This window comes from Fukomys damarensis, unplaced genomic scaffold, assembly GCF_012274545.1.
Source record: "Fukomys damarensis isolate Sample0158 unplaced genomic scaffold, DMR_v1.0_HiC HiC_scaffold_4, whole genome shotgun sequence".
NCBI classification, from domain to species: Eukaryota; Metazoa; Chordata; class Mammalia; order Rodentia; family Bathyergidae; genus Fukomys; species Fukomys damarensis.
This window is the reverse complement of record NW_022900916.1, coordinates 4,359,687-4,386,314: the sequence shown is the minus strand read 5'-3', so window position 1 is coordinate 4,386,314 and position 26,628 is coordinate 4,359,687. Positions and strand designations below refer to the sequence as shown.

The window sequence follows — 26,628 nt, the reverse complement described above, 5'->3', positions numbered from 1 at the left end:
CATGCCTGGTGCTTCTGTTTCTTTGAACCTGTGGATGATAAAATTTAGTACCAAGCTAGCTCCTAGGAGAGCAGAATTTTAGAACAGTAATCCTGTCCTCATAGCCAGAGATATATCCATAATCAACCACCAGTTATACCGGAAAAGCCCAACTGAAGAGACAGCTAGGGCTTATGCAGTTTACAAAGGATTTCACAGAATCATTTGTATCAATTATCTTTGAAAATTGGTGGCCAGTTATAAAAGCAAGGTCTGACGTCACTTCTTATTGTAAAAGAATGCCATTTTTATAAGAAGAAAAATAGCCTCTCTAAACCCCACATGTTGTTTTGGTTTTGCTTCTCTATGTTTAATTTTGCAAGGGTAGTTTTGCCAGCCCAAATTCTAAAGGGAGTGAGAAGATCAGATAGTGAACCTTTAGCCAAAACAGGCTGTAAGTATTTATCTCAAACTTACAAGGGTCCAAGCCAAACATCTCCTGCTGAGTTTTAAAGGCGTAAGTGATGCTGGTGTCTTCGTCTGGATCTATCGCCTTTACTCTTGCTACAATTTCTCCAACGGCTTTCTTTTCCGTCACATTAATGGAGTCCAGAGGAAATGGTCTAAAGGGAAACATGGTGATGGAAAAACTGTTGGTGGTACAAATTCACAAATTCTTACATGTATAATTTTCAGGTAATGGTGACCTGTTCCAAATCTAGTCAAATGTACGAAATTTATTAGTGGCATAAAGTTGCATAGCTTCTTCATGTGTGTGTGTGTGCGTGTGTGTGCGTGTGTGTGTGTGTGTGTGTGTGTGTGTGTAACATTAATTTTCACTCATACAGTCTTGGGTATGAAAACAGACATCAAAGGTATCATGACAAAAAGGGGGGTGAAAACAGAATGGGACAGTGGGCTTCTATTCTTCCAACTATCCAATGCACGGAATAGTTGGAATTAAACATAAGGAATATAATATATTCATTTTCATCTTCTTGTCTGGTTGAATGAAATGCTGTCCAAATAACTCATTAAGCGAGTTATCAAAATTGTCATGATTTTACTGTTCATCTCGTTAAGTCATATATAAAGTCTGCAGTCATTTCTAGAGCATTTCAGAAACTTAAATCCTTCTCTTATTCAGCCTTCCACTGAGCCATTCCTTACTGATGACCTACTGTGTGTCGTGCCAGTTCACACACATGTGACTAGGCCTTAGCTCGTGACATGCAGGAGCTCACTGCCAAGAGGGAACGCAGTTAACACCTCACTGTAATGGTGTGTGATAAATGCCATGATGCTGCTACAGATCTGGCAAGAAAAAAACACTGGTTCTGGGGATTGGAGAGAGTGGCAAGAAGACTTGAAAGGCATGTAAGGCTCAAGGAGAAGGAAGGGAAATGATGAAGGAGGTTGCCGGAGCAACCTGCTTCGTGGGTCCTTCACACATAATGTAAAGGGAATCCCCAGACCCATACCCGGAACTTTTCATTTCATTCAATGTTATTTACTGTGCTATACCTCAAGAGATTAAAAATATCTGGAGACAACATTTTGGCAATCTGGGGGCTGCTCATAATGCCTACGACTGAATTCCAATACTTGAGTCAAAGTCTCAGCTCATTCTTACAAAAGGAAGGACAGTAACAGAGTAGTAATCCCAAAGGTGCTGTTTCCTCTGCCTCCTGAGCAGCTGTTTCTAGAGATGAAGGAGCCTGGGCTCCAGCTCTGCTTCTGCTTTTCAAGCCATAAAGACAGCGAGTTTGTGGGCTACTCCTCTTGGTGCCCTGTAGAGACGCAAGTTGCTACTAAGAGAAAACGAATGTGAAAACTTCCATTTTCAGCTTTATGGATGTAGGGGGAAATACTTGATCACAATTAGATCATGATAATACATCTGATTACTGCATTTTCAAGTATAGAAAATCATCTAAATTTTCACTGATGATCAGGAAACATTTTTGAATGCTACATTTATATTTCAGGAACAGGAAAGCTAAAATACTTGAAGCATTCTAAATTATGTTTTAAGCTCAACGTTTTTATTTACAATTATTGTAGCTATGAAAGAGAAATGTAAGCGCTTTGGAACAAATTTGGGAAAGAAACCAAAGGGAGAAAAAGGCACACCAAAAATTTTAACCATGTTATATGCTAATCACTTCCAAATTTGCTTTGCAGTACTTTCTAATGCATATTTCACTTTGATTAGCGCCTGCATTAATTATGGATATATAATCATACAATTTTAACAGAATATCATAAAATATTCTCACATAGCTAGATATTCATTATTATTATTTACAATTCATATGAAAAGTTTAACCATTGTGGTTGCACTCTGAAATAAATGTGCTTACTCAAATTGAGGTCTTTCATCATTTATGTTTCTAATCTTGATAATTATTGTGCCTTGGCAGAACAGACCTGTGGTGTCCGTTGCTCTCAGTGTAAGCTGGAAAACCTGAAAAACAGTTTTAAAAACTTCGTGATATACTATTTGGTAATGCACATACTTCTGCATGATGTTTCCTGTTAAGGTGGGTTTTTTTTTTCCTCCAGTTAGAAACACTTTGTTTCTCTTCTAAGTAATTAAAGGAAATACAAGCACTTTCTTAGCTGGATTAGTAGTAAATTTCAAAACAGTTTCATTGTCTAGGCCATCGAATTTAATTCAGAGGTCTGTGTACCTTGGCTGCTTGCCTGAATATAAAAGAAATTCAACCAAAACTATGAAAGAATATGAACAAATTGTAGAATCACTCATTAACCCAAAGTCTAACACACTGAAAACTACTGGCAAAGCCAGCTGTTTGGCTTTAACTCCTAGAAACAGGGCCATGGGCCACTCCGGGATGTAATGTAATTTTTTAAGTGTTGAGAACATCTTTAGACTTTAAATATGTTCTGTGTTCCTTGACCACCTGTCACACTTCTCACCCCTGAGACCTTCGTTCACATTAGCAAGTATAGCCCCAGAGAAAACAATGAGGAAAAACCACTGCGGCGAGCTAGTACACAATCCATGTATCAAGAGCAAGCACCCAGCAACCCCAGTGGGGTGCAGCACTCCAGGCTGAGTCGAGTCTCCCATGACTGTCCCAAATTTCCATCTCTGGGATGCATGACTCTGTGTAAAGTCTTATATGGTGGGTCACAGGCACATATGGAAAGATGGGATGGACTGAAGGACTTGGCAGGAGTTTGCTGCATGTGTGTGTAGCAGCAGCTCCAGAAGCAGCAGCAGAGCGTGTCCCACAGGGCTCATCCGAGCAGCCTGCACATCTTCTCCCCCTCATCTCATCTTGGACCAGCAATCGCGCTGTCTAAAAGCTCTGTATTCTGTATCATTGGCCTCTGCACCATCCTCCAATGGCCAAAATACAAATTGAGTTTGAATGGAATCTATTCACTTCCTTCTACCATTTATGTGCTTTTGAAAACTAGAAAGCTAAGGCCATGCTCAACTATGAAGTCTTCTTTCTTCTAAACATTGAATCAGCAGTAAATTGTCTATTTTTCCTATAATGTCTTACACATCTCCCCTTTGTCCCTATTCCCTCGGTCCTGCACTGAGTTGTTCCATGTGGGGGCATTTCTGAAGACAGAAATGTTTTTTTCAATAATAGTAAGGACGGCGATAATGAACTCCTTCATCTCTCATACTTTACACCTCATTGCTGTGTGACTACATGAGCGCAGCAGCTAGGTAGCTGGGTTCTTTCTAGGCAGTTGTTCCTACTTCTATAAACTTCATTCTTCACTCCAAATTTTTAAAAAATCATGCTGAAATGCTTTCCTTAAATTATATTTCTCACAGAGTTCCCATAAATCATCTTTCCTATGGCATTAGTTTCGAATTCTTCTGTAAGATTCACTCCTTAGCTACTTACGTGTTTTAACGTTCTAGGCTATTGGTTCTAGTGTGAAAGCTTGACTCTTTTTAGTTTCTTTAATTTTTAGAAAAAGTTAAATAGTAATGATGTACCAATTTGATTTTTCCTGATAAAAATGACATATAAAATGAATTTCTTTCCTTAAACTTAAGGTAGATCTAAAAGTAAAGTCCTGACCCTTTGTTCAGATATACATTAGGCTTGGATCCAGACTTTTGGTTAACTACACAAATCCTTGCAAATGAATCACACTAAATATTAACTCTTCCTCTAAAATAATTGGTGCTTCATTTTTCATGATGAATTCAAATAGATAAAAGCTCCCTTTTACTCTATGTAGAAAAATAAATATGTTGCTTACATGGTATCCTTTGTCAAAGTCCAAAGTGTCTTCTCCTTTCAAGCTGACAACGCCATTTACAGCATCCACTCCAAAAGAGTTTGCTCCTATCTTCGGCCCTGATAACTGAGTCTCGATTGTGTACTGGAAAAATAAATATGTATTACTCCCCAGAAATGAATGAACAGTGTGAAGATCGCTAACATGCCATAACCAAACAAATGTGTAGAATATTTTATGCTGATTAATTTGTTGTTTCTTCATGTTCCAGCTGTTATTAGAACCACTAATGTATGCTTACTTTTAATAAAGGAAAGAAAGTTGAGTCGTTCAGCTTATTAACACAATCAAAACACTTACAGGCTTTTAGTAGAACTACAAAACACTGAAGATTTTCTAAGATAATTTACAAAATATTTAATTCTGATCCTGCAAATAAATACAACTCTGAAAGAATATACAAAATAAACTCATTATCGCAGTTTAAATAACACAAAACAAAGTAAAATTATGAGCATGAACAATATTCAAATATCAGGACAGTTGAAAATATAGTTCATGATTTATCTTGTTTTTCATTCACTTGTAGTTTTTGCCACCACTTAGGAAGAGAGGTGAAAGTAGATAAATCTATTCTCAAAAGTAACTCAACAAAATGCAGTTTGAATTGAGGTAAAAATTCATTAAATAAAATTAAGTGACTTTTTTTGGGTTTTTTTTTTTTTTTGAACCAGGGATTGAAGTCGGGTCCTTGCGCTTGCAAGGCAGGCCACCTCACTGCTGAGCTAAATCCCCGGCCCTATTTTTTTTTAAACTGAGTGACTTTTGTGAATTTCTTTTTAATCGAATATTCATTCTCTCTTCTAACAAGATTTCCTAGAACTCAAAAGCTTAAAATAACCACCTGCTGCTCCCCGGTATTCTTGCAAATGACAGAACTAGCTGGACCCTAGTTTGTTTGATTTTTTTTGGTCTATTGAAAAAGCGTCATCTAATGGGAAAGATCTCATGTTTCTTAACAATCTCACATTGGCTAGTCTACAACAAAATATTTTCTGAGCATTCCACTGGGATTTTTTGAATACTTTGACTGATAGCTGGACATATATCCCTGAAGGTTAAGCAAAGAAAAAATTCATATAGTTGTGGAATATATATATAATCATGGAAAACAAGAGACTTAGCAACTTCTCCAGGATTACCTGGCAGCTACCAGTCCAGTCATAGGTAGTCTGAGTTAGGAGACTCACCCTAGGCCAGTGGGTGTGCCATGACCTCAGGCTGTGGTGCAAAAGGAAACACACTGGTGGACTCAGTTTGCACTCACAGGGACAGCTGCACAGCAAGTGTGCTGGCCTCTGCATTGCAGGACACCACTAAACTCTCCAGACAGAACTTTACGGGTTCTTTTTATTTTGCCAAATCTCTAATAGATTTTACAACTATGAATATGAGAAAAGGAAGTCTCATTGAGTTAGATGCTTAGAGTTAGGGTACTGAAACATCAGAAAAGAATATATACACATGCATGATCACATTCACGTGTATCACTGGAACAGCTAGAAATGTTACAGCTCTGATTCACCTCCAAAAGGCAAAGCATGAGCTTTGCTCAGCAGTGGCCTCTCCCTCCAGCCCCCTACCTTGAGAACTCATCACGAGATCTTTCTGTACCCCTGAAGAACATAACTTCTAAAAATGCTATTTGCAACACTAACACATTCATGTTTCCTTGTTAGGTTCATTGAAGGCTTCTTAATCATCAAAGCTTGCTAACTGCTCTCGAAAAACATGCAGGTGCACTGTGCATGTGCCTGCGGAGCCGTGGGAATGGCAACACTGCGGGGGCCACCTACCGTCAGCCTGTCTCCATGTGCCAGATCCTCGTCTGTGGTCATCACTCTGTAAATGGACTGAAATAATGGGTAGTCCTCATCGATTTCCAAAACAGCTGTGAAGCAACAGTCAACACACTGTATCAAAAAGTGAAGTACATTGTGAAGTCTTTCTTTCTCCATAGGAAAAGCACAGCACTGTGTCATCACAGAGCAGACTGTAGGGCTGGGGTCATGTTTTAAGGCTGCAATCTGTGTGTTACACACTCTTGTAGTTTTCTTGATTTTCACTGCTCCCATCATGGGGCACCTTTTCCTCACTTCCTAGCATTCTCTGAAGCTAAATGTAACAGAACATGACATATCTGTGGACAAACCATGCTGTGGGGAGTTGGTGGGTGGCATCACAAGAAATTACTCTTATTTCTAGAGCCGAGGAGGTAGAAGGGAAGAACTGCTCCCTCCTGGGCAGGCGTAGAGATGACTAAGGAAGCTGCCATTCTTAGCCGCCTTTCAGCACCTTCCCCATCCTGGTGCAAGATGGGAGGGGCCCAGGAAAGAGCCAGGTTAATTGTTTTGTTGAGTTCTACTGTATTGTTTGTGACTGTGTACGTGTGTGTGTGTGTGTGTGTGTGTGTGTGTGTGTGTGTGTTTTACTACAGCTTACTGGAATATGAATTAGAAGTAAAGTTTACCTGAAACTTGATAACAAGACATTCTTATATGTTCTATTTTTAACATAAAAGGACAGATCAAATATATGTTATAATAAAACTGTGTTAATAAGTTACCAACTAAGTTTAATGTTTTTCTAATGTAGTTACATTTAAAATGAATGAACAGGAGATTTATTGCCCAGACCCAGCACCAGGAGGGCAGCCACGTGGGCGCCACTGATCACCTCCACCCCAACCCACCCCCGCTCTCAGATTCCCTGATGGTGCCAGTCCTTGAACACACTCTGAAGAGGCATGGTGGGCTATGAAGGGTGGTGATTGATCCTATTGTGTTTCTGATTGGATCGATTGGGATAAAGGATAGGGATTGATTTGATGAGTTGTTCTCACAATTATGAAAATGAGAATGTCTATAAGTCATTAGAGAATCAAAGGCTGGGACACAAGGATATCAGGAAGATTTAATGACCCAGAGATTGAATCAAGGGCAACTCACCAGCAAAAATAAATGAGAAAACACTTAAGCAAGCCACAAAGACAAACTTCCAGTCCACCAATGGCAAAAAGTAGGGCAAAGGAGGATGAAAAGTCTCATAGTGAAACTCCAGGACACTCAGAACTCACAGCACAGGAAGTAAAAAAACTGATCAATCAGGCTCTAGAAAAATTCAAACCAGAAATAATTTCCCAGGTAACTATAGAGATGGCGAGCAAAATGAAAGTCATGATTAGAGACTCCAGAACAGAAACAGACAAAAAAAAAAAAAAAAAAGATGAGCTCAGGACCATGATAGAAGCCATGAAGGCCCAGCATAAGAAAGAAATGGAAATAATGAATGCCCAACATAGGAAAGAAATGGAATCCATTAAACAGATTCAAACAGATATCCAGGAGATTAAAAACTCTATTGAAAGTGTGCACAACAGAATAAAAGATTGAAAAGATAGAATCTCAGACATAGAAGACAGTATCGTAGACAGTGACTGTGAAAAGAAAGATCTCTTAAAAAAAGTAAGGGATCATGAGAAATAGATCCAGCAACTCCTAGATGATGCAAAGAAGAATGACATAAGACTGATAGGAATCCATGAAGTGGCAGGAGAAAATGCAAATGACTTAAAAAAGCTGTTCACAGAATTAATGACAGAAAACTTCCCAGAGGGGAAGAATTTGACATACAGATAAGCAAGGCATATAGGACTCCAACTAGCCATGATAAAAAAAAAATCTATACCTAGACATATAATAATCAAGATCCCAGAAACCCAACAGAAGAACGAAATACTACAAGCAGTAAGAGAAAAGAAACAAATCACATGCAAAGGAAAGCCCATCAGAATCACAGCAGACTTTTCAACACAAACCCTCAGGTCAAGGAGAGCCTGGAGTGAGATATTTCAAGTCCTAAAAGAAAACAACCTACAACCAAGACTGATGTATCCTGCAAAACTCTTCTTTCAAAATGGATGGAGAAGTAAGATACTTCTGTGACAAAGAACACTTGAGAAACTTCATGAATACTAAACCACCACTACAAGGAACTTTAAACAATATCCTAGAAAAAGACAATGAAGATCACAACCCATGAGGCCTAACAGAGCAATTCAAATAGCCAAGGCAAGAAACTAAAAGGAAAGGACAAAAAATTAAAAAGAGTCAACAAAAGGACAACAACATGACAATAATAAGTCAGTACATATCAGTTATAACCATCAATGTCAATGGCCTCAATTCACCAATCAAGAGAAATAGATTGGCAGAAGCAAAACCCAACAATATATTGTATACAAGAAACACACCTAGTGCAAAAAGAAGCCCATAGACTGAAAGTGAAAGGATGGAAAACAATTCTCCACATGATATGAGCCCAGAGAAAAGCAGGGTAGCAATCTTATTCACAGACAAAGTAAATTTCAAACCAAAACTGATTAAGAGAGACAAAGAAGGCCACTACATCCTTGTAAAGGGAACAATTCAAGAGGAAGAAATGACAATCACAAACATATGTGCACCAAATATAAATGCCCCCAACTATATAAAACAAATATTAAGTAACATGAAAAACCAAATAAGCACTAATACAATTGTCATGGGGGATCTAAATACCTCACTATCACAAATAGATCATCTAGGCAAAAAAAAAAAAAATGAATGAACAGGAGATTTGGGGAAGAAGGATAAAGATGTCTATCTAGACTCATGTCTCCCAATATTTTCTGCAATAACAATGCAGAATCAAAGAAGAAATAGCATTACACCAAAGTCATGCCCTCTACATAACTTGAAGTCAATGCATGACCTAACTTTATAACTTTAAGAAAATTTTAAAAAGTAAGAAATTAACAACAAATTCAGCTTTTCTACAACCACAAGGTCTTGCACTAAGCAAGGAAGAACCCAGAAAAACTATAGCTTAGAGAAAAACAAGCAATGAAGCTAACAACAGCACTAATTACACTGTAAAATTGTTACCAGAAATATCAAAAGTCTACACAAATTGTATAAAGCCAGAAAACTCTGTTCTTGCCATGCATGGTTAGTACTGCAGAAAGAAATAAAAGGGAGTAAAAATACATCACCAAGCTTATGTTTTCCTAAATCTAGTAGGCAAAGCAGAGTTTTAGATATCAAATATTTTAAGTCAAATAATGAATAAATAAAAGCACACTAGAAATGCAGATACAGGCATGTAGAACTTTTTATTCAATCAAAACAGTTTTTTAAAAACTTTCCTAACAGTTGAACAAATGTCCAATTTTGACACTTCTTAAGCATTAGCCTGAGCTGTTTCCATTTCAGAGAGAATCGTTAGGGCAACCACTGAGTTGGACCTCACCACCCCTCTGTCACTCTTCAGCTGACTACGCATATTTCTCATGGTGTCTTTTGCTCCACACCTCCAACCCCTTCCCTGCTACTCCGGGGCACAGAGAGCCCTGTCTGCCCACTCAGTGTAAACAGAAGCAGTAAAGCCCGTGATGGCTGTCCTCTCCCCGGGGCCCACACACCTGCTGTTTGCACATTCTTCTCTGCTTCTGCTTCTGAGGAGAGGTCGTTCCATCCCTTCCACCTACTTCTCATGATGAGTTACTCATGCCCAAGCTTCTGTCCTTAAAAAAGCATCCTTGACCCAGCATGATTCTGTCCATAATCTGCTACCCTAAGGGCCACAGCCTATAGCTTTCTCTGCCTCCTGTTTGACTTTATTCCTCTCTGTAAACAGAAACTCTTCCCTGAAAGTAACTGATGAACTCCCTGCCTGCAGGCAGACCAAGGCTGCTCAGGGTCCATCTCATTTGACCTCTTTTGAACATTTACACAGTTGATTCTTCTTTCTTGGCAGAGCTAGAGCATTGCACATCTGTAGGAATTACTCTAAAATGTCTGAGAACCTCTGGAAAATTTTCCTGGGAAAATCGAAATTGGCAAGTTTCCTGAACTACCATTAAGTTCTCAGATCAGGCAGAGTCCTTATTAAAGCTTTGCAAATCCTACCCAGCAATGTTTTAAAAATCTGCAGTGTGCTGTAGGTTCTTCCCATCCTGTCGTATTTGCAGTTGCATCTTCTTCTGCCCCTCACATCTGAGAGCCAGTAGGGAGGAGAAAATAGGAAGTGGGTGGTTCTGACACGAAAGAACCCTATGTACTTACACTGATAGCCTGGGAGGGAACAGAATACTGGGCACTCTGACCCCTTCACAATGTTTTTTTTTTTTTTTTAAGTATTCAAGTTACTACTCAAAAGCAAAATCAGTATCAGTATTAAAGTGGCTGTGTGCACGTCTGTGTTTGCTGGGAGAAATAAATGCACGTTTATCCAAAAACAATACCAGTAACAGTAAAACCTAGTAAAAGAAAGCTTTTGTATTAACATAAAGGTGTAAATGTTACATTTTGAAATATAAACAAGGTTCCTTCCATGGTTATTGAAGAAACGAATGTGATATTTGAGTACAATGTAATAATTGCATATACAAAAGATCCTACTTTATTTTTGTAATAAACTTAAAACTATATAACATGAAGCACTTAATGAAATGAATATTGATTTTGTTTTGTAAGGTCCAAATTTCAAAATGGTAAATTTTTGACATAATTTTGTTTGTAAAACAAGCTTACAGTTAACATTCATGATTTTCTAAATCAAAAAATAACATACTATGTTTTCCTAGTACTTATTTTTAATTGTAACAATAAGGAAAATTTCTTCCAATCACACACCTAAATAAATGGCCCCTCCTCTCAGCTGTACTTTGTAAAACACTGTGCTAACATATGTGCTGAAAGGAGAATATTTAATCCTTCAAGACATTTTTAATTTGTGAAATACAGACATAGATGAGATTATGAATACAGACTTAGAAATGTTTAGAAGACGGATGAGTAGATGAGACATAAACCATTCACTGTTTCCACCTGAACTTCAATCTCACTATTTCTCACTTTCTCGTTCTTGTCTTCAACCTCCCAAATTAATTCTTCCCATTTGTTTACAAAATTACCCAAATGTCTCCTTTTGAATAGAACTAAACCTGACAGGAAGCTAGAAATCTCTTGTAGTTCTGCTGTGGCCTTCGCTCCAGGTTCACAGTTGAATTTCTGAAGAAACACTTCGTCTTTCTACGATGTCACTAACCAATCTACTTTATTCTGGCTGCCACCCCCATAACACCTATAAAATCCTTCGCAGACTCAGCAGACACCGTCGTGCCTGTCTCCAAGGGAACACAGTGGGCACGGGGACTCCAAGCACTGTGGACCCCCCGTCCCTGTGTCCTTCACATACCCGCTCCCCTGGCCATACCAGCTCCCCGGCTGCTCTTCGCCTTGGCAGACTGTCGTTACGTGTAGGAGTCTTCAAGGTTTGGCCCCATTCCCTCCTCTATTCTAATTCTCTGCTGTGTCTGAGTAATTTCATCCAAATCCATGGTTTCAATTACAAAACATTTATAGCCCGAGGCGAGACCGCTGAGCACAGCTGCTAACTTAAATCCCCCCTTTGATAGAACAAAGGCTTATCGAGCAGGACATGTTTGAAAGTGAGCTCCAGAGTCTTCTTTGCAAATTGGGTCTGTTCCTAGGTTTTCCTGTGGTGCTCGAGGGTCACACCGTTTATGTCAGGCAGAACCCTGACCCCCACCCCGCCTCTCTTCCTGTATATTGGACTCATGCGCGATCCATTTCAAATTTGCTATCTCCAGACTTCCCTCTCTTTACCTCTGTCCCCTTCCCAGGCCCAGCTATTCCACTCCTTTTCCGGGATTACTGACACAAGTTTAGGCATGCTCCACCCTCTTTTGCTCTACGCGTATTTTCACTTCCACCCATGAGTCAAATCTCGATTTCTGACCATTTTTTGTATGGTCTGTGAACTCAGAATACTTTTATGCTTTTAAATAGAAGTGATTAAAACAGTTTCAAAAGAGCAAAAGATGACTAATATCTTGTAACACAGGAAATCTGTATGAAATTCAAATTTTACTGTTCACAAATGAAATGTTAACAGAACGCATGTACACCCACTTGCTTTATATTGTTTCAACATTCTTGCTGCCGTGGCAGAATGCAGAGATGGAAATAGAGACCACACTATTACGGGGACAATCGGCCAGGCTGCCTCCAAATGAAGGAGAGCAGGCAACGTGGCAGAGACAGGGAGTATTCTTAGAGGAGCTGGGGCGAGGTCAGTGATGTAGCAGTAAGGGATTAGAGGAGCCTGTGACATCACTAGTTGTTAGGGAGGTAGCAAGTTATCAGGTTACTCTTGGCAGGAAGAGGGGCATTTTGGGAGAAGGTTGTCCTTTTGGTGGAAGAGGCCATATTCTAAATGGAAAGCAGGGCATTATGGGAAGGAGAAGGCTGTTGTTTTATGTGGCAGCCATCTCAAGGCAAGCAGAATCTAACAAATTCCAGCAATCTAAACACAGGACGGCTGTCAGTAGCATGTTGTTCTTTACTACCACAATGACCATCTTGGGAAGACCAGAAGAGTGGACATTGAATGACACACTTTCAAGGTACGAGGAGCGTGAATTATTTTGCTTTGAGTTATATGGCAAAGAATTGTGTTAATCGTACAATAGCTTCATAGCTGTGAGACTAGAATATGTTTCAGAGAAAGAAGAATAAGTATTCATCACAAGGTCCTCACCTAAGTGGAAAACAATGGTCAGTGATAGAAAATAATATTGTATGATGACAGATTGTATTCACAAACATAAAAAAGATATAATCACAAGCAACATAAGATTCTGAGTGATTCACTCATTTGCTAGCCAAGCAAGGAGAGCCATTCCCTGACATGGGATCACTCAACACCCTATTCAATAAAAGCACATTCTACCACCTCAAAAAACCCAAAAGAAAATCCACTTTTCTTGGTAGTATACCTGAAGTACAAATCATTGTAATGGTTTTTACTGTTATACCATTAAATTGTGTCAATTAAAAATTTATAGATTTTTTTCTTTCATATTTGTTTTATGAGCTTGAGTCTGAGCTACTTCATAAATAACATCCTAAACTCTGCATTTTTGACTGCAAAACTTCCAGTATTTATTATCTGGCCATTTGCGATACTTCCCACACCATCTGCATTGCCCTTGTGGTCTTTGTACCCAGTCCATAAGTCTGTTTGAAATCCCTGACTGCTATCGATACTTCAAAGGGCTTACACTCCCTCAAAGACAAGGGCAGACTTTTGAAAACATACTTCATTACTTTCAAATATTCATTCTATGTAACATTCTCTCCATTTCCAACACACGGAGACATTCATTTGCCCCAGTCACCATGCTCTATTCTCCCTCTGCACTTTATACTCACTTATTTCTGCAAGAAACACTGCTCCCTCCCCCTTTGTTGTCTATTCTTCTCAGAGATTGGGTTCAAAGTAAATCAGCGACTATTTGGCGAATGCATTCCTTACACCTTGTACTTGGGTAACCCGCACACAAAACACACACATTATTTGCTTCCATTGTAACAAATTCTTCATATTTATATTATGATATCACAACTGAAATATTACATTTACTGTTGTATCAAAGTCCCCACTCCTTGAAAAAAATTAAAATACGTTGAACCTTAAGGATATGAATTTTTTTTGGTATTTTACAAGTGAAAGTTTAAATTTTCATTTTAGATTACAAAAGAATTGTATTTACCTTTTCTCTCCTTTCTTACTTCTTTTATAATAACTCTTAGAGAATCTCATTTGCTGTTTTTAATGATTTTGTTTTCTAACCACATAAACATAGAGTAAAAATTTCTACATAGGAATCAGTTTTCCAACTGTTTCAGAGAGAGATTACACATTTTCTTATATATATGAATACCTGCCCATATTTTACATATTTATACAAACATGCATTACATGCATCATTTTAAAAGTCATTGAGCATCTCTATGCAAAAAGTTGTCCGGACCTCTTTCACTGCAGACAGATGTTGAAAATAAACCACAAAGAAACACTGAACATACCTGTGCCTGAGGAGAACTTGGGGTCAGCTGTGCAGTCTGGGGGCTCGGGAACATCAATGATATTAATGGTGAGAACACGCCTCCTGGGTCCCCCAGTGTCCACTATAAATAGGAACCTTATTGGATCCGTTTCATAATTAAAAACTTTGGTAGACGTGATTACTCCAGAAACTGGCAAAGAAATGATGCAAATCTGTCAATAGATGCCTTCTGTATCTTGAAAGATGTTAAAATTACACATATCAACTCTTACAACAAAACATCATTTGGAAATGTCATAATGTACCCAAAGTCACACTGTTCACAAGAATGCTTAATGAAGAAAAAAACTGCAAGTATTTTCCATTTTCAGTTTCTCACCATCTCATACATAAGGAAAAGACCAGCATGTGCAAATAATTGAAGATACTAATATTTTCTTTTGAAAATGTTGCATGAGCAAGACTTCTATATTTAACAAGTTGAATTCCCTCATTTTCAATGCATATAATTACCAAAAATTACAGAGACCATGAATGATGATCATGTTTTCATCTCAGTCATGTCTACATTTATTAACAGAAAAAAATGTAGTTTATATCCAATCTCATTAGTTTACCCTATGATGAGCTTTCCCTTTAATTACAACAAAGGTTTGCCAGAATTTTTAGCTGGCACAAAAGTTAACTATCATCAAGAATTCACAGTTTCCAAGGGAGGGTTACTCCCTTAAGAAAAGTATTTCTATTTTTTACCTGTTGCACCTGTTTCCACTTCCCCGCTGGCACAGCTGAGCATATGAGATTAGAAGAACGAGTTAAGTGAAGAAACAAAACCAAGAAATGCCAGTGTAGATGAAAGGAAGAAAAACAGGGGCACTAATAAAAAGAACAGTTTTTATCTTCTAATTAGCAATATTAATTTTGTTATATCTGGATATATTAAAAGAAACTATAATCAATTTTAGCCAATAAATTATTTGAAAATTAATGTTATATTTATGCTGCTTTGGGAAAGGCGAAGTCACAAAAAACACTGAATTAGAGAAAAAATTTGTTCTATATCTGGGCATTTCACTATTTTCCATAGCCAATATCTTTTTTAAAGTATATACTAACTAGGGCCAGAGATTTACCTCAGTGCTTCCACGGTCTGCCTTAGAAGCACAAAGTCCCGAGTTCGATCCCCAGTACCCAAAAATAAATAAATAAGTAAAAATACATACTGACAAATCTCAGCTGATGAATTTCCTAAGGACAAAAAGTGAGTCTCTAAAAGCTAAATTTTCTGTGAGCTTTTTTCAGTTCATGGAATGAGGAGAGCCAAGAAAAATCAAGTAACAAGGAGAAAAAGGAATAACTCAAACTGAACTTCTTTCAAACCGAGTTGGAGTTTACACATCCTATGGAAGTGGATCAACACACAGTCTCCGATATGGCTCCTGATCAAACCTTGAAGGGAAAATGGATTGGACCATTGGATGGCTACTTCCACTGTTTCTCCTACTGTGTCTCTCCTAGATAAATTGAACAAACTAAAAGTTGACTGAATAATCCAATGGTTCCTTCCTAACTCCCAAGAAAGAGCTTTTGCTCCTCACTTTGGTGTCAAGGATGTGATAGAGGAAGAGGCCCAGTTCCAGTGCTAACAATGCTTCGGCTGACCTGCTGCTGCCCTGTGGGAGCCCGAGGCCCATTCAGCAGAAGATGATTCTCCAGTGTGTGCCTCCTGGAGTGTCTTTCTGGCAGTCTTGGAGCCCGAGATTTCGGGGATGAATCCCCACCAATAACCCTGACTTGACATCTCCTACTGTTTGGGTCCACGAAGGGCTGGGTGCTGGAAGGGTTGGACCCCAGGGAGGAGCACTGGCAAGGGGGTGATATTTAAGATTGGGACTTCGGGAGGGGTCTTCAGGCCTTAGAGGGTCCCCCAAAGGGGTCACGGGGTGCCTGGCTTCCTTCTCCCTCTCATCGCTCCCAGCCATGAAGCAAGCAACTTTGCCGCACCATGCAGCCCAGCGCCATGTTCCCTCAGCACTTCCTCCACCACGCAAGGCCTACTGACCATGGGCTGTGGGCGCCACCTCTGAGACTGGGCACCAAACCGTGTCTTTTCCTTTTATGAGCTGGCTTCTTTTAGTTGTTCGACACAGTGACAGAAACCTGCCTGACACAGCAGCCCACAGAGGTAATGACAGACTGACGAACTCAGAGGACATGGACGGGTCAGTTTTCAGGGTTCACCTGGACTTCAAGATAAATTCAAACAAACCTTTAAATTCAGCCAAGCAAGAAGAGAAGAGCCATTTAGCCAACTCAGAGTGGTGACCAAGAAAACTGAGTGTTATTTGAGGTGGCTGTGTTTTGTGGTCATGTGTCCTACAGCCACACCACGGAGCAGCTACAGGAGGAGCGCAGATCTGAGCAGTTGGCGTTAGACTCGGAAACACCGCCACGTGTTCGTGAGTGAGGGGCCACGGACTGAGAAGAGTGGAGAAACACCTGCGTGGTGGGCATGGTCTCTGTCCTCCGCACAGCCACAGGAGAAGAATGTCAAAGAAGGAACAGTTTCAAAAAAAACGGAGAAGCATCGTTTTTTTCAAAGTTTGAAAGCACCACGAATATTAAAATTACTCCTCAGAGGGAGGGAATTATTTCTGAGCTAATAAGTCAAAAATGGGAAGGAGCCAATCAGGAGAAAAGGGCAGAGGAGGCAGAAGAGACAATATGTGCAAAGGCTCGGGGGAAAGCAAAGCTTCTGTTGGGAGATAAACTATGAAACCATTAATGGAGAACACTCTCTTTTCAGCCTGTAAAAATCAACACAAGCCACATTTTAATGAGATTTGCATGTTCGCCAGAGATTTAGCTCAGTGGCACTGAGCCTGCCTCAAAAGTGCAAGGTCACAAGTTTGATCCCTGGTACCAAAAGGAGCGGGTGGGGAGGGAGAGAGAGAGTCAGAGAAGACAGAGATAGAGTGTGTGCAGGGGTTGGTAGGAAACTTCAGGGAAATAATGAAGTACCCTGAGAGTCTTCATGGAGATCAGAAAAGCACAAGCAGGATTTGGATGCAAAGCGTCCGTAAGGACTCCGGTTGTGTCCCAAGGAGTCTGTAGTGCAGATTTCTGGGAGACAATGACAATCAGCCTGCCACACGAAGCACAGTCCTGATACTCTACACACCAGCACGAGATGGTGAGGGTGGCAGCAGAGGAGCTACTGGGTGGTGGCCCAGGGCTGGCCACCGCAGAAACAAGTCCTAGGAAAAGAGGATGAGCCCAGACTTGAACTACTGAATTTAAACTCAGTGTGAACCTGTAGGAGAGCTGGAGAGGTGCAGGATTTGGTGACAGTGGGCAAGCTTTGGTGTGTTTCACAGCTGTCCTCAGAGGGTGCATGAGTGAGGCTTAGCATAAGGAGGCAGGGAAATAATACAGAATAAGCAGAACAGAGGAGATAAATCACGCCTGGTGACAGCCTTAGAAATGGATTTCAGAGTCACACAGATTTGGATCCCAGGACTTACATTGGATAAGGCCAAGAGGCTGATGCCTGGAGCACTAGATGGGCCAGCATGGGCTAGCAGTCACCTAAGGACGGTGGCAGGACCTAGATGAGAGCAGGCCGTGGGGTACATCCTGAGTCCAGGCTCCGGAGGAGTTGCTGGCTCATTGTGGAGAGGACCAGATGTCCTGAGCTCCGCAGGGGAACCCCCACAAGGGGAGGAATCAGCCCTGCAGGGGGAGAAGCAAGCTGCTTCCCCCTTCCTGAGCAGGAGGAGTAAGGTGTGTGGGAGGAGGAGGAGAGCCAGCCTGAGACACTCTGCCGTTGTCCCCTGAGGTTACCCATTTTGGTTCAAGCCAAGAGGTACCGTCACGAAATATCTGATAAAGGAAGGGATCCTTAAAGCCCACTGAGCAATGAAGAATACTTCTGGAAGCACAAGTGGAGGGACAGATTGGAGAAGAGCGTGCGGTTGGGGTGGGGAGTAACAGGGGGTGGATCCTTAAAGCCCACTGAGCAATGAAGAATACTTCTGGAAGCACAAGTGGAGGGACAGATTGGAGAAGAGCGTGCGGTTGGGGTGGGGAGACTAACAGGGGCAGGAGGGGGAGCAGAGCAGAGCAGAGGAGAGGAGAGGAGAGGAGAGGAGAGCTACACAGCACAGGGACTTCAGCCTGGACAGCTGCTGCCAGGACGTGAGGGGCTGTGGGTCTGAGGGCCACGTGCTTTCCGGGCAATTAGACTGAACTAGGTGATTAAAGCGGAGTGTAAAGAGGCCAGCGTGCCCAGGCCACGGTCCTTGCGGTCAGCTCTCACAAATGTCAGATAGGGAGAGAGAGGAGGAGGAGGAGGAAGGGATGTGGGGTCCAAGTGGCAGGGACTGGGGATTCAGAAGGTTGCTCTGGCTGCAGAGGCCATGGGAGGATGGTGTCCCTGCTAGGACACTGGGGAAAGCAGAGTGGGTGGGAGAGATTTTACCCCAAACTCAGGCTCAGGGCACATCTCTTGTGAGAGAGCGAGGGGTGCAGCTGAGTGGGCAGCCTGAGCCTGACCGGGGTTTTTCTCTGAGAGGTGTAAAAACAGATAAGGAATATTTTGACATTTCTGAAGCGTAGTGCATGAGTGCAAGCTTCCATATTTTTTAAATTCCCGAAATGTCTTAGAATTTACAGCTACTTTACTGTGTGTGGAACTCAGGTTCTGGGGGAGGAGCCCTGTGGGAGGACAGTAAATTGATCCCACCTCAGAGGGTTTCAGAAACATTGTCCCTGTTTGTGACTGGCTGCGGTTAGCTTTCCACTGTGAACAGAAAGCAATTCTGCTTGTTTGCCTGTTTGTCATTTTAACCGAGACCCTTTTCCACGGTTTCTTCACACGTCCTGAGAGCCCGTTCTGAGGGCTTTCCGAGAGGTCAGGATGGCAGCGCAGCCCTAACGCACCAGAAGCCTTCCCTGCCCAAGCTGGCTGATTCGTCAAGACTGTGAGCAAGATGAATTCACTTGGCCAAAACGTCCAAGTCTTTCTTCATGTAATTAGTGCAAAAGTATAGACTGTGGGTCTTGTTTCCTACTATTGAAAGGCTTTCTCTCTCTCCGGAGAAAATGAGGGACTCAGGACCGTTCATGCCCAAAACTTCCTGTCATGTTAGGCAGGAAACCTGGGCAATGTCGGGCTATCATGGGTGCGGAGCAGAGCAGGCTCAGAAAGCAAAGTGTGACCCCCAAATCCAACAAGCCATTAGGGTGTAACTAAATAAATTTCCTTAGAGTCCAAGCCCGAAAAGAAATAGGTATAAAATAAATAAAAACCTATGATTGCTCAAATTCACTTACCTGCATCAATGACGAAGTCCTTTGTTTTATTCAGAAAGCGGTAGGCATCTGCTTTTCCGGCCACATCTTTGTCATAGGCGCGACTTAGCTGGGTGCCAGGAAGCAGGTTTTCAGGCAAGTTCACTGGGTTAATTAATATCTGAATTTCTGCTCCAATTTGGGAACACGCTGATGAGATGATACATAAAGACTTCGTAGGTAAGACCAAAAACATAAAAATGAAGTTTTATCCATAATCTTCCCTATTTTCAACCCCATCAACTATGTACGGAGCTGAAACTGTAACTGGGGAAAAGGTTGCACTTAACACTAAGTCACTGTTAATTCTCATTTTGTTAACTCTCATTTCAGTGGAGTTTGTTAAGTTGTGATCCCAGAATTACCATACTTTAGCTTATTGCTTCATTCGATATGTATATTTAGTAACTATTATGCAGAATGATTACTTTGGTCAAAAGGGTATTTCACTAATTTCCTTCTTTAATCGATCATTTCAGTCGAAGCAATTTGCATGTTCACTGCAACTCCGTTTTTAATATAAAATTTGTTGGATTACAATTGCATTACAATTTCTATTTTGACTTGCTCATTTTTCGTTGCTTTTCTTTTTTATTAGAATAAAGACAGTCTCTGGGTGTGACTCATTGTAGAGTGCAGTATATGCACCTTGCTGTGGAAATGAGACTTGGTAGATCCTGAACTTTACTCCCAGAGAACCTGGTAGATCTGAAAGTATGCAGTGTTCCTACAAATATTCAAAACCCAAAGCCACAGCTCAGCACTTAAAACAGTCATAAATTCATGAGTATTTCATGGGACTCTTCCTTGTAGAACAGAAAAAGATTAATACAGCAAATTAAGCAACTAAAAGAAGAACCTAAGGTGAAAAATATACCAAATGTTGAATTCTACTTGACATATGCTAAGATTTGTTTTCTTTCTTTAATCGTATCCACAGACACATACACACAAGAGCAAGAATTAAGGTGAGAAAGAGAAGAATAGCCATGAATTAAAAGGATCCCAGCAAAGATTCAAATTCCTCAACGCTTAAATTTGTTTCCTAAAAACAAATGAAGCATCAATTTTAGACCAACCTGTGCATATTAATACAATTTTGTGGAAGTTCATGTTTGGACGATGAGTTTCCCCGATGTCTGTGGCAATGCTGACCAACAAAGGCACAGCTGTGTCTATTTATACAAATTCGGTCTTTACACAGATTAAGCCCACAGGCCAATCCGTTGTTACTCAACATTGCAGCAATCTTTTCCTTCACGGCCCAAGTGACTGGGCACCTAGCTCATGTTTCAGCTCCTCTACCTGGCTCCCAGATGACTCTGGAGAGATCACCAACAGAGCCAGGATCACCACAGCTCTTTAACTCGTGTCTTGAGAGTCGACGGGGGTATCCTGGGGAGAATTTTTGGCAAAGAGTCCAGATGATCTGCTTCTCAATCCCTGTTGACCCAGTAGAGGGCTCCAGAAGGAGAATAAACCCTAACCCTCATCATACAGGTTTGTAAACCCGGAGACTATGAATCCACACAGATTTGAGTGGCCACAGCCGGGGTCCAGCCCTGTCCTGCTGGTCGAGGCCCTGCGAGGTGAGCCAGACCTGCACAGGCAACTTGGTCACCTGGCACCAGGGAGGACGCTGGCAACACAACAGAGTGGGTGACACGTTTCAGTAACACAACAGCAAAGTCCGGAGGAGGGAGAACTTCCAAAAGGGAAACAAAGAAAACTTAAAAGAAGCATCGATTTAAAAAAAAATTAAAAAAAGAAGGCCTTCAAGGTACCAGCATCACTTGTAACAGCAGTCTGTTAGGAAACAATTTTTACTGTTTCTCCCCATATATGTGCATTTGTATGTTAAAAAGTATTCAGATGCAGCAGGCCATAATATATTATTATATGCTTTTAAAATATTCAGAAGCACTGGAATAAATGTACAAAAATGATATAAATATTGAATACATTGCATTGGTACATATGTTACATCTTAGTTATCATAAATGTGGTTGAAGATAAAAAGATTTTTTCTCTCTAAAATATATTTTGCAGTATTTGTCATTATACCACTTAGTAAAGCTTCATGAAATAAAGAATTTTTAAGTTAATTTTATCTGTACATTTTGGATTCACCACGTCATGATCACATCCACCATGGGGCATCTATACCTGCACATGATATATCTTCATTCTCCTCTTCCCCCAATCCCCTCCCCTCCACTTCTTCCTCTCCTTATTTACAAAAGCTTTGTTTCCCTTTTTTCCCCTTCTATTCTTCTTTCTTTTCCCTTCCTCCCCCTGCCATGTCTCCCTTCCCATTTGAACATTTTCTTAACTATTTCACAATATCTGTTATACCTTACCCTTTCAGTTACTCACACAGGAGAACGTGATATTTAAACACATGAATCCGATTTATGAAATACAAAATTAAAGATGCATGAAAGTATTTTTAAAGAACTTACTTCATTTTATTCTTTAGTTATAGAAAGAGTCCTACACTTAAACAATGTAAGTACACGTGCATTATACATGAGTACGATCTCTCCTATACTGTTGAACAATACTATAGCGAGACAAGTTTCATTACTACTGACAATATTATTTTGCATTATACGATATTATATGTTCATAGCAGGGTCAGGGCTCAGCTTATGTCCACACCTGTTAGCTGTTAAAGCTGAAAGGATTGCAAAAATGTCTCAGGAAGTGTGCAGAAATACACAAGAAATGCATCCTTTTATACTTAATACATACTGCAATCATCTTTCAGTTCTGCCAGCAAATGCCCCAAAGCACCATCCACAGCTATAACATGCCCTTAATCCTTGATGTGAATCACATTTTTTCAAGTTCTTCCACAGGTATTTCATGTTACATCTTTAGAAGTCTAAAACCCACTGACACTTTTCATGAGGATGATTTTGAATAGATTAGAAAATCCCACAGGTGCAGGTGGGATCAGAGTTGTGGAGGTGGCACAGTCACAATGTATAAAGTATACAATAGTGCAAATATCTCCAAGGGACTTTCTTCACGAAAGCCACTGCTTTGTTATCTTTCATTAAATGCTACACTTGTCACTAAGAGACTGAGGAAATTTTATTATCTTCCAAGAGGTACTTGCATATCTTAGAAAATATTTAAGTACTATATTTTATACTGTTTATTATCATATTACATAGCGGTGATTGTTTAATACTAGTCTAACACATTTGGGACATTAATTGGGCATTGAAGTACTTGGTATTTATCTTCAGATCTGGGTCTGTGCTGCCTGTCTGTCTAGAATTCTTAGCAGCTATTTATTTCCTCCTTGTCTATGGTTACTTCTCTTTCAGCACCAGCTGGATGGCACCCAGGTCCTGAGTAGCCCTGCACCTGGTGTGCTGTCACTTTTTCAATACTAGAGGGCAATCTAAGTCCACTTTGGGCCCAAATGCACTTTGATCCATTCAGAAAGAGCCAGGGGAGGCCCTGGAAAGAGCAGCCTTCCCTGCCGGCCTCTCCTGGGGTCAGCTTGAACCCAGACGTCTCACTGAAGTGACTGACAGTGCTTACGCTGCCGGCTTCTTCTGGGCTCTGGCTGGAGTCACTGTAGGTGAGCCTGTAGCTCTGTGTTGGCAAACTGTCACCCTGAGCCCATGGGCCACCGAGACCACCAAGCCCAGGGCAGCACCAGGCCCACACTGCTGCGGGTGCCTATGCCTGAGGTGGACTCGTGGCCCAGCTGTTCACAGGGGATGGCGGCTGGGGCAGGAGTCTGGTCCCCGGGGTCTGTGTCTTCCGGCTCTGCAGCTGTCCCGGAAGCTCTGCTGGGAGGTGTAGGAGCCACTCCAGGGGAGCTTTCACCAGCCCAGCGTAGGGTTCCCAGGCAAAGCCCCAAAGCCCCCAGAGCTGCGTGCTTGACACTGTTCTACCCCCAGCACGTGGGGCCCTGCAGCCTGACTTGGGATCATGTTGGTGAAGTCTGATGCCACCCCGAGCAGCACCTGAGTCTCACAGACGAAGAACCAGAGGAAAGCTGAGGCCCGTGTCGCAGCCAGAGGCGACGATGCCCACTCACAAGTCGGTCCCGCTGAGGTGGGGGTCTGAACTGCTCAAGGTTGGGGGTGGTGGGGGAGACGGGAGGACCGTGGGTGTGGGTGTGGGTGTGCCTGGTCCCTCTGAGGACGCAATCCCTGGGGCCCAGCTCGATGACCGCCGGGTTTGCAGCCTCGGTCTGCGAGCGTGGGCTGTGGGCCTCCAGTTTCTGCAGGGTGCTGCGGCCCCAGAGCGGGCGCGGGACTGGGCTCCAAGCCGGCCCTGTGCTGGCCCTCTCCCTGCTGCCCGGGTGCGGTGTGCTCCCTCCTGGCTGTCCTGCCAGACACCGGCGGAGCAGTGGCTCAGGCCTGCAGCAGCTCAAGGAGACAGCTCTAGAGGCCAGGGCACCCCTGGGTACTGGGATGGAGGAGGAGAGGTCAGAGGCACAGGATTCAGCACAAGTGCCTGGGTGGGGCTGGGTCCAGACGCGAAGCCTGGACCTCATCCTGCCCCTTACAAGTAGAGGGTGTTTGAGTTGAGCTCCGGGAAGGGGTGGCACGCGGCCCTCCGCTTCCTGCCTTCTGCAGCACGCCTTTCCATTTGTGATTCCAAGAGCAAGCGCGGAGTTCTCACGCGCTTCCTTTAGCTCCCATGGGGCCGCCTTGCGTGTGAGCAGCTGTGAGGCCTGGTGTGCAGCGGGGAGATGGGTCCCAGGGCACCTCCGTCAGTCTTTCCCGCGTCCCACATTCTAGTACTTTTGGAAAATTTCTATCGTTGTTATTGTTACTTTTTCTGGCCCTGGGGAATGAGGCCAGGGAGCTCACCTGGAACTACATCCCCGACCCTTTTAAATTTTTTTATTTTTAGATAGGTTCTCGCTGATTCACAAAATGGCTGGGCTATACTTACAGAGAGTTTTTGTAAATATTGAAAAATCTCTGGGTGTAGGTTAAGGACAAAGGAATTTTAAAAATATTAAAATAATAAATATTTGTTGTGTAATTTAAAGGAGAGTTCGTACTTAGGTATTTATAAAAGCAGCAGGAATAGTCTGAACAATGCTTACCTTATCACAGAGCTGCTGCCCCAGACCACGGGTCTCCTCTGAGTGTGGCAGCTTATCCTGTGTCTTCTGGAATCAGGCCCCATTTTGAATCTTCCCAGCTCGGGGCTGTGTAACATGGCTGAGGTTTTCTTGGCGCTGACTTTTGAGACTATCACACACTTGGTAGGTGCTGTTCCCTTGGTGAAAGCCCCTCTCGTTTCCTGGGGACTCTCACGAAGTTATCTGCAGGGGCCTTAAAAACCTCTGCCACGCCGCGTGTATGTGACACAGTGTTCTGCCTCTCAGAATGCTCGGGATTTCCTCTCTGTGCTTTCTGTAAGACTTAATCCAAAGCTTGCCTACAGAAATTACATAATCACCATTGGCAGTGCCCATAATTGCCTGAAAACCCATCTAAGGTTAGCAGCATTCAAAGTTGAAATAATTCCTTCATTTACTTACTATATCAGTAAGTGCAGTTCCACTTTTTTCAAAATGCTTAGAAAATAAACATTCTCCAGAGCAGTATGCAACAATAAATGTTCTTCAAAGTTATTTTATCAATAGGATCTCTCCAGCACTGGGACTAAACAGGTGGAAATACGATCTAGGATTCACGATGCTAGAAAATTACTTTGAAACATACTCATCCTTTAACTAAGGAATCCAACCTTGGAGGGCAGGGGATGTAGTTCAGTGGTGCCGTGCCTGCCTCACAGGGCACAAGGTCCTGAGTTCAATCCCCTATACAAAAACAAAAATAAAGTTTACCCATGCAAGACTAATAATGTCTATAATTTAAATTAAAAATTCTATTGAACCTATAATAAAAGCTACCAACTCCTCTACTAGCAGTCGGATCAAACATAGCTTACATTACTGGGGTCAAGTTCTAAGGTGTTTGTATCTCAAGGCTTCTCCAGGACTTTGTGTGAATGAGGCAGAAATGGCACTGGTGATGCTGCTCCCTGGACAAGTTCTCCAGAACAGGTTCCCTGGGTGTAGGGCGCTGCCATGCAGCTCTCTAACGTTTCTGCAGGTCCAGAGAACTGAGGACCAGAGTATATCTTTCCATGCATATGTGTACAGCAGTTTTATCTCCCTTTTGAAGAAGGGGCTGGCTTTTCTATTTTCCAGTTGATCAGATCTTCCTCCTAGACTAGGAGGAGACTGACTTTATATCCGTCAGCTCCAGTCTCCTCTGCTCTGTCACAGGACACTGCACGTGTGGGCCTGCATAGTTTTCCTCACTGATAATGCAGCGTGTGGCAGCTCATCATGGCTACCATTGCTGTCAGGAAGCAGCCGTGAGGAAATTCATGAGAACAGGCCCTGCACAGGACCGGCAAAGAGCACCCAATGCTTACTGACTCTGCTCTAGCTTTATTTGGGCACCTCGGTGTAGGAGGGAATTCTCCAGCTTTCCCTGCAGAGCCACTACGTCCCTGGACCACAGGGCCTCTGGGGACAGCTGGTGACTCTCGAAGGTTGCCTGAGTGGTACAGCCTCACTCCCTTCACCATGTCAAACCGCTCGGCTCTAACGTATAAAGCTGACTGCGTCTCTCCTACGAAACCCTCTTCCCACAGAACAGAGTGCAAGCTATGTAGCTTGCAGCATTTTACAGTTCACCCCAACTCTTCCTCTCTCCTGGGCCACACTCCCAGGAAAATCATAGCTTTCCCTATTTTCTTTGATATCTTCATTCATTTCAGGTCTGGTTCAGCATTCTCATTTCTGCCTTGTGAGACTTTGCTCATTCTACAGGAGTCAGCTCCAGTGTCCCTTCCTCAGGGAAGCCCTGGCCCTCCCAGGAGCGAGAATCACCTCCTGTCTGACTGTCCACTCCTGTGGTGCTCACAGGAAAGCTCTGATGTTGGTCTGCTTGGTCTTCAAATGAATGAACAAGAATTTGCCTGTAGTGATATTGTGGATTAAATTCTATCACACAAATCTAGTCCTTTGAATTTGAAGTGCATGTGTATAAAGGTGTACATTAGAATCCAATCCGTCTGGC

The 26,628-nt window shown here is 42.0% G+C and overlaps 1 protein-coding gene across 1 annotated transcript in view; it reads right to left on the bottom strand.

The window, feature by feature from the left end:
• LOC104870937 (cadherin-related family member 4-like) overlaps positions 1-21,706 on the bottom strand; it is a 101,868-nt gene extending 80,162 nt beyond the window's left edge. Inside the window, exons 1-9 of the mRNA XM_033755889.1 lie at positions 21,664-21,706; positions 21,147-21,251; positions 20,852-20,941; positions 19,529-19,696; positions 14,214-14,384; positions 6,075-6,169; positions 4,240-4,362; positions 2,343-2,446; positions 457-602 (exon numbers count right to left, since the gene is read on the bottom strand). Coding sequence (XP_033611780.1) covers positions 457-602; positions 2,343-2,446; positions 4,240-4,362; positions 6,075-6,169; positions 14,214-14,384; positions 19,529-19,696; positions 20,852-20,941; positions 21,147-21,251; positions 21,664-21,706 — 1,045 coding nt within the window. The remainder of the gene's footprint in view (positions 1-456; positions 603-2,342; positions 2,447-4,239; positions 4,363-6,074; positions 6,170-14,213; positions 14,385-19,528; positions 19,697-20,851; positions 20,942-21,146; positions 21,252-21,663) is intronic.
• Positions 21,707-26,628: the final 4,922 nt, after the last annotated feature.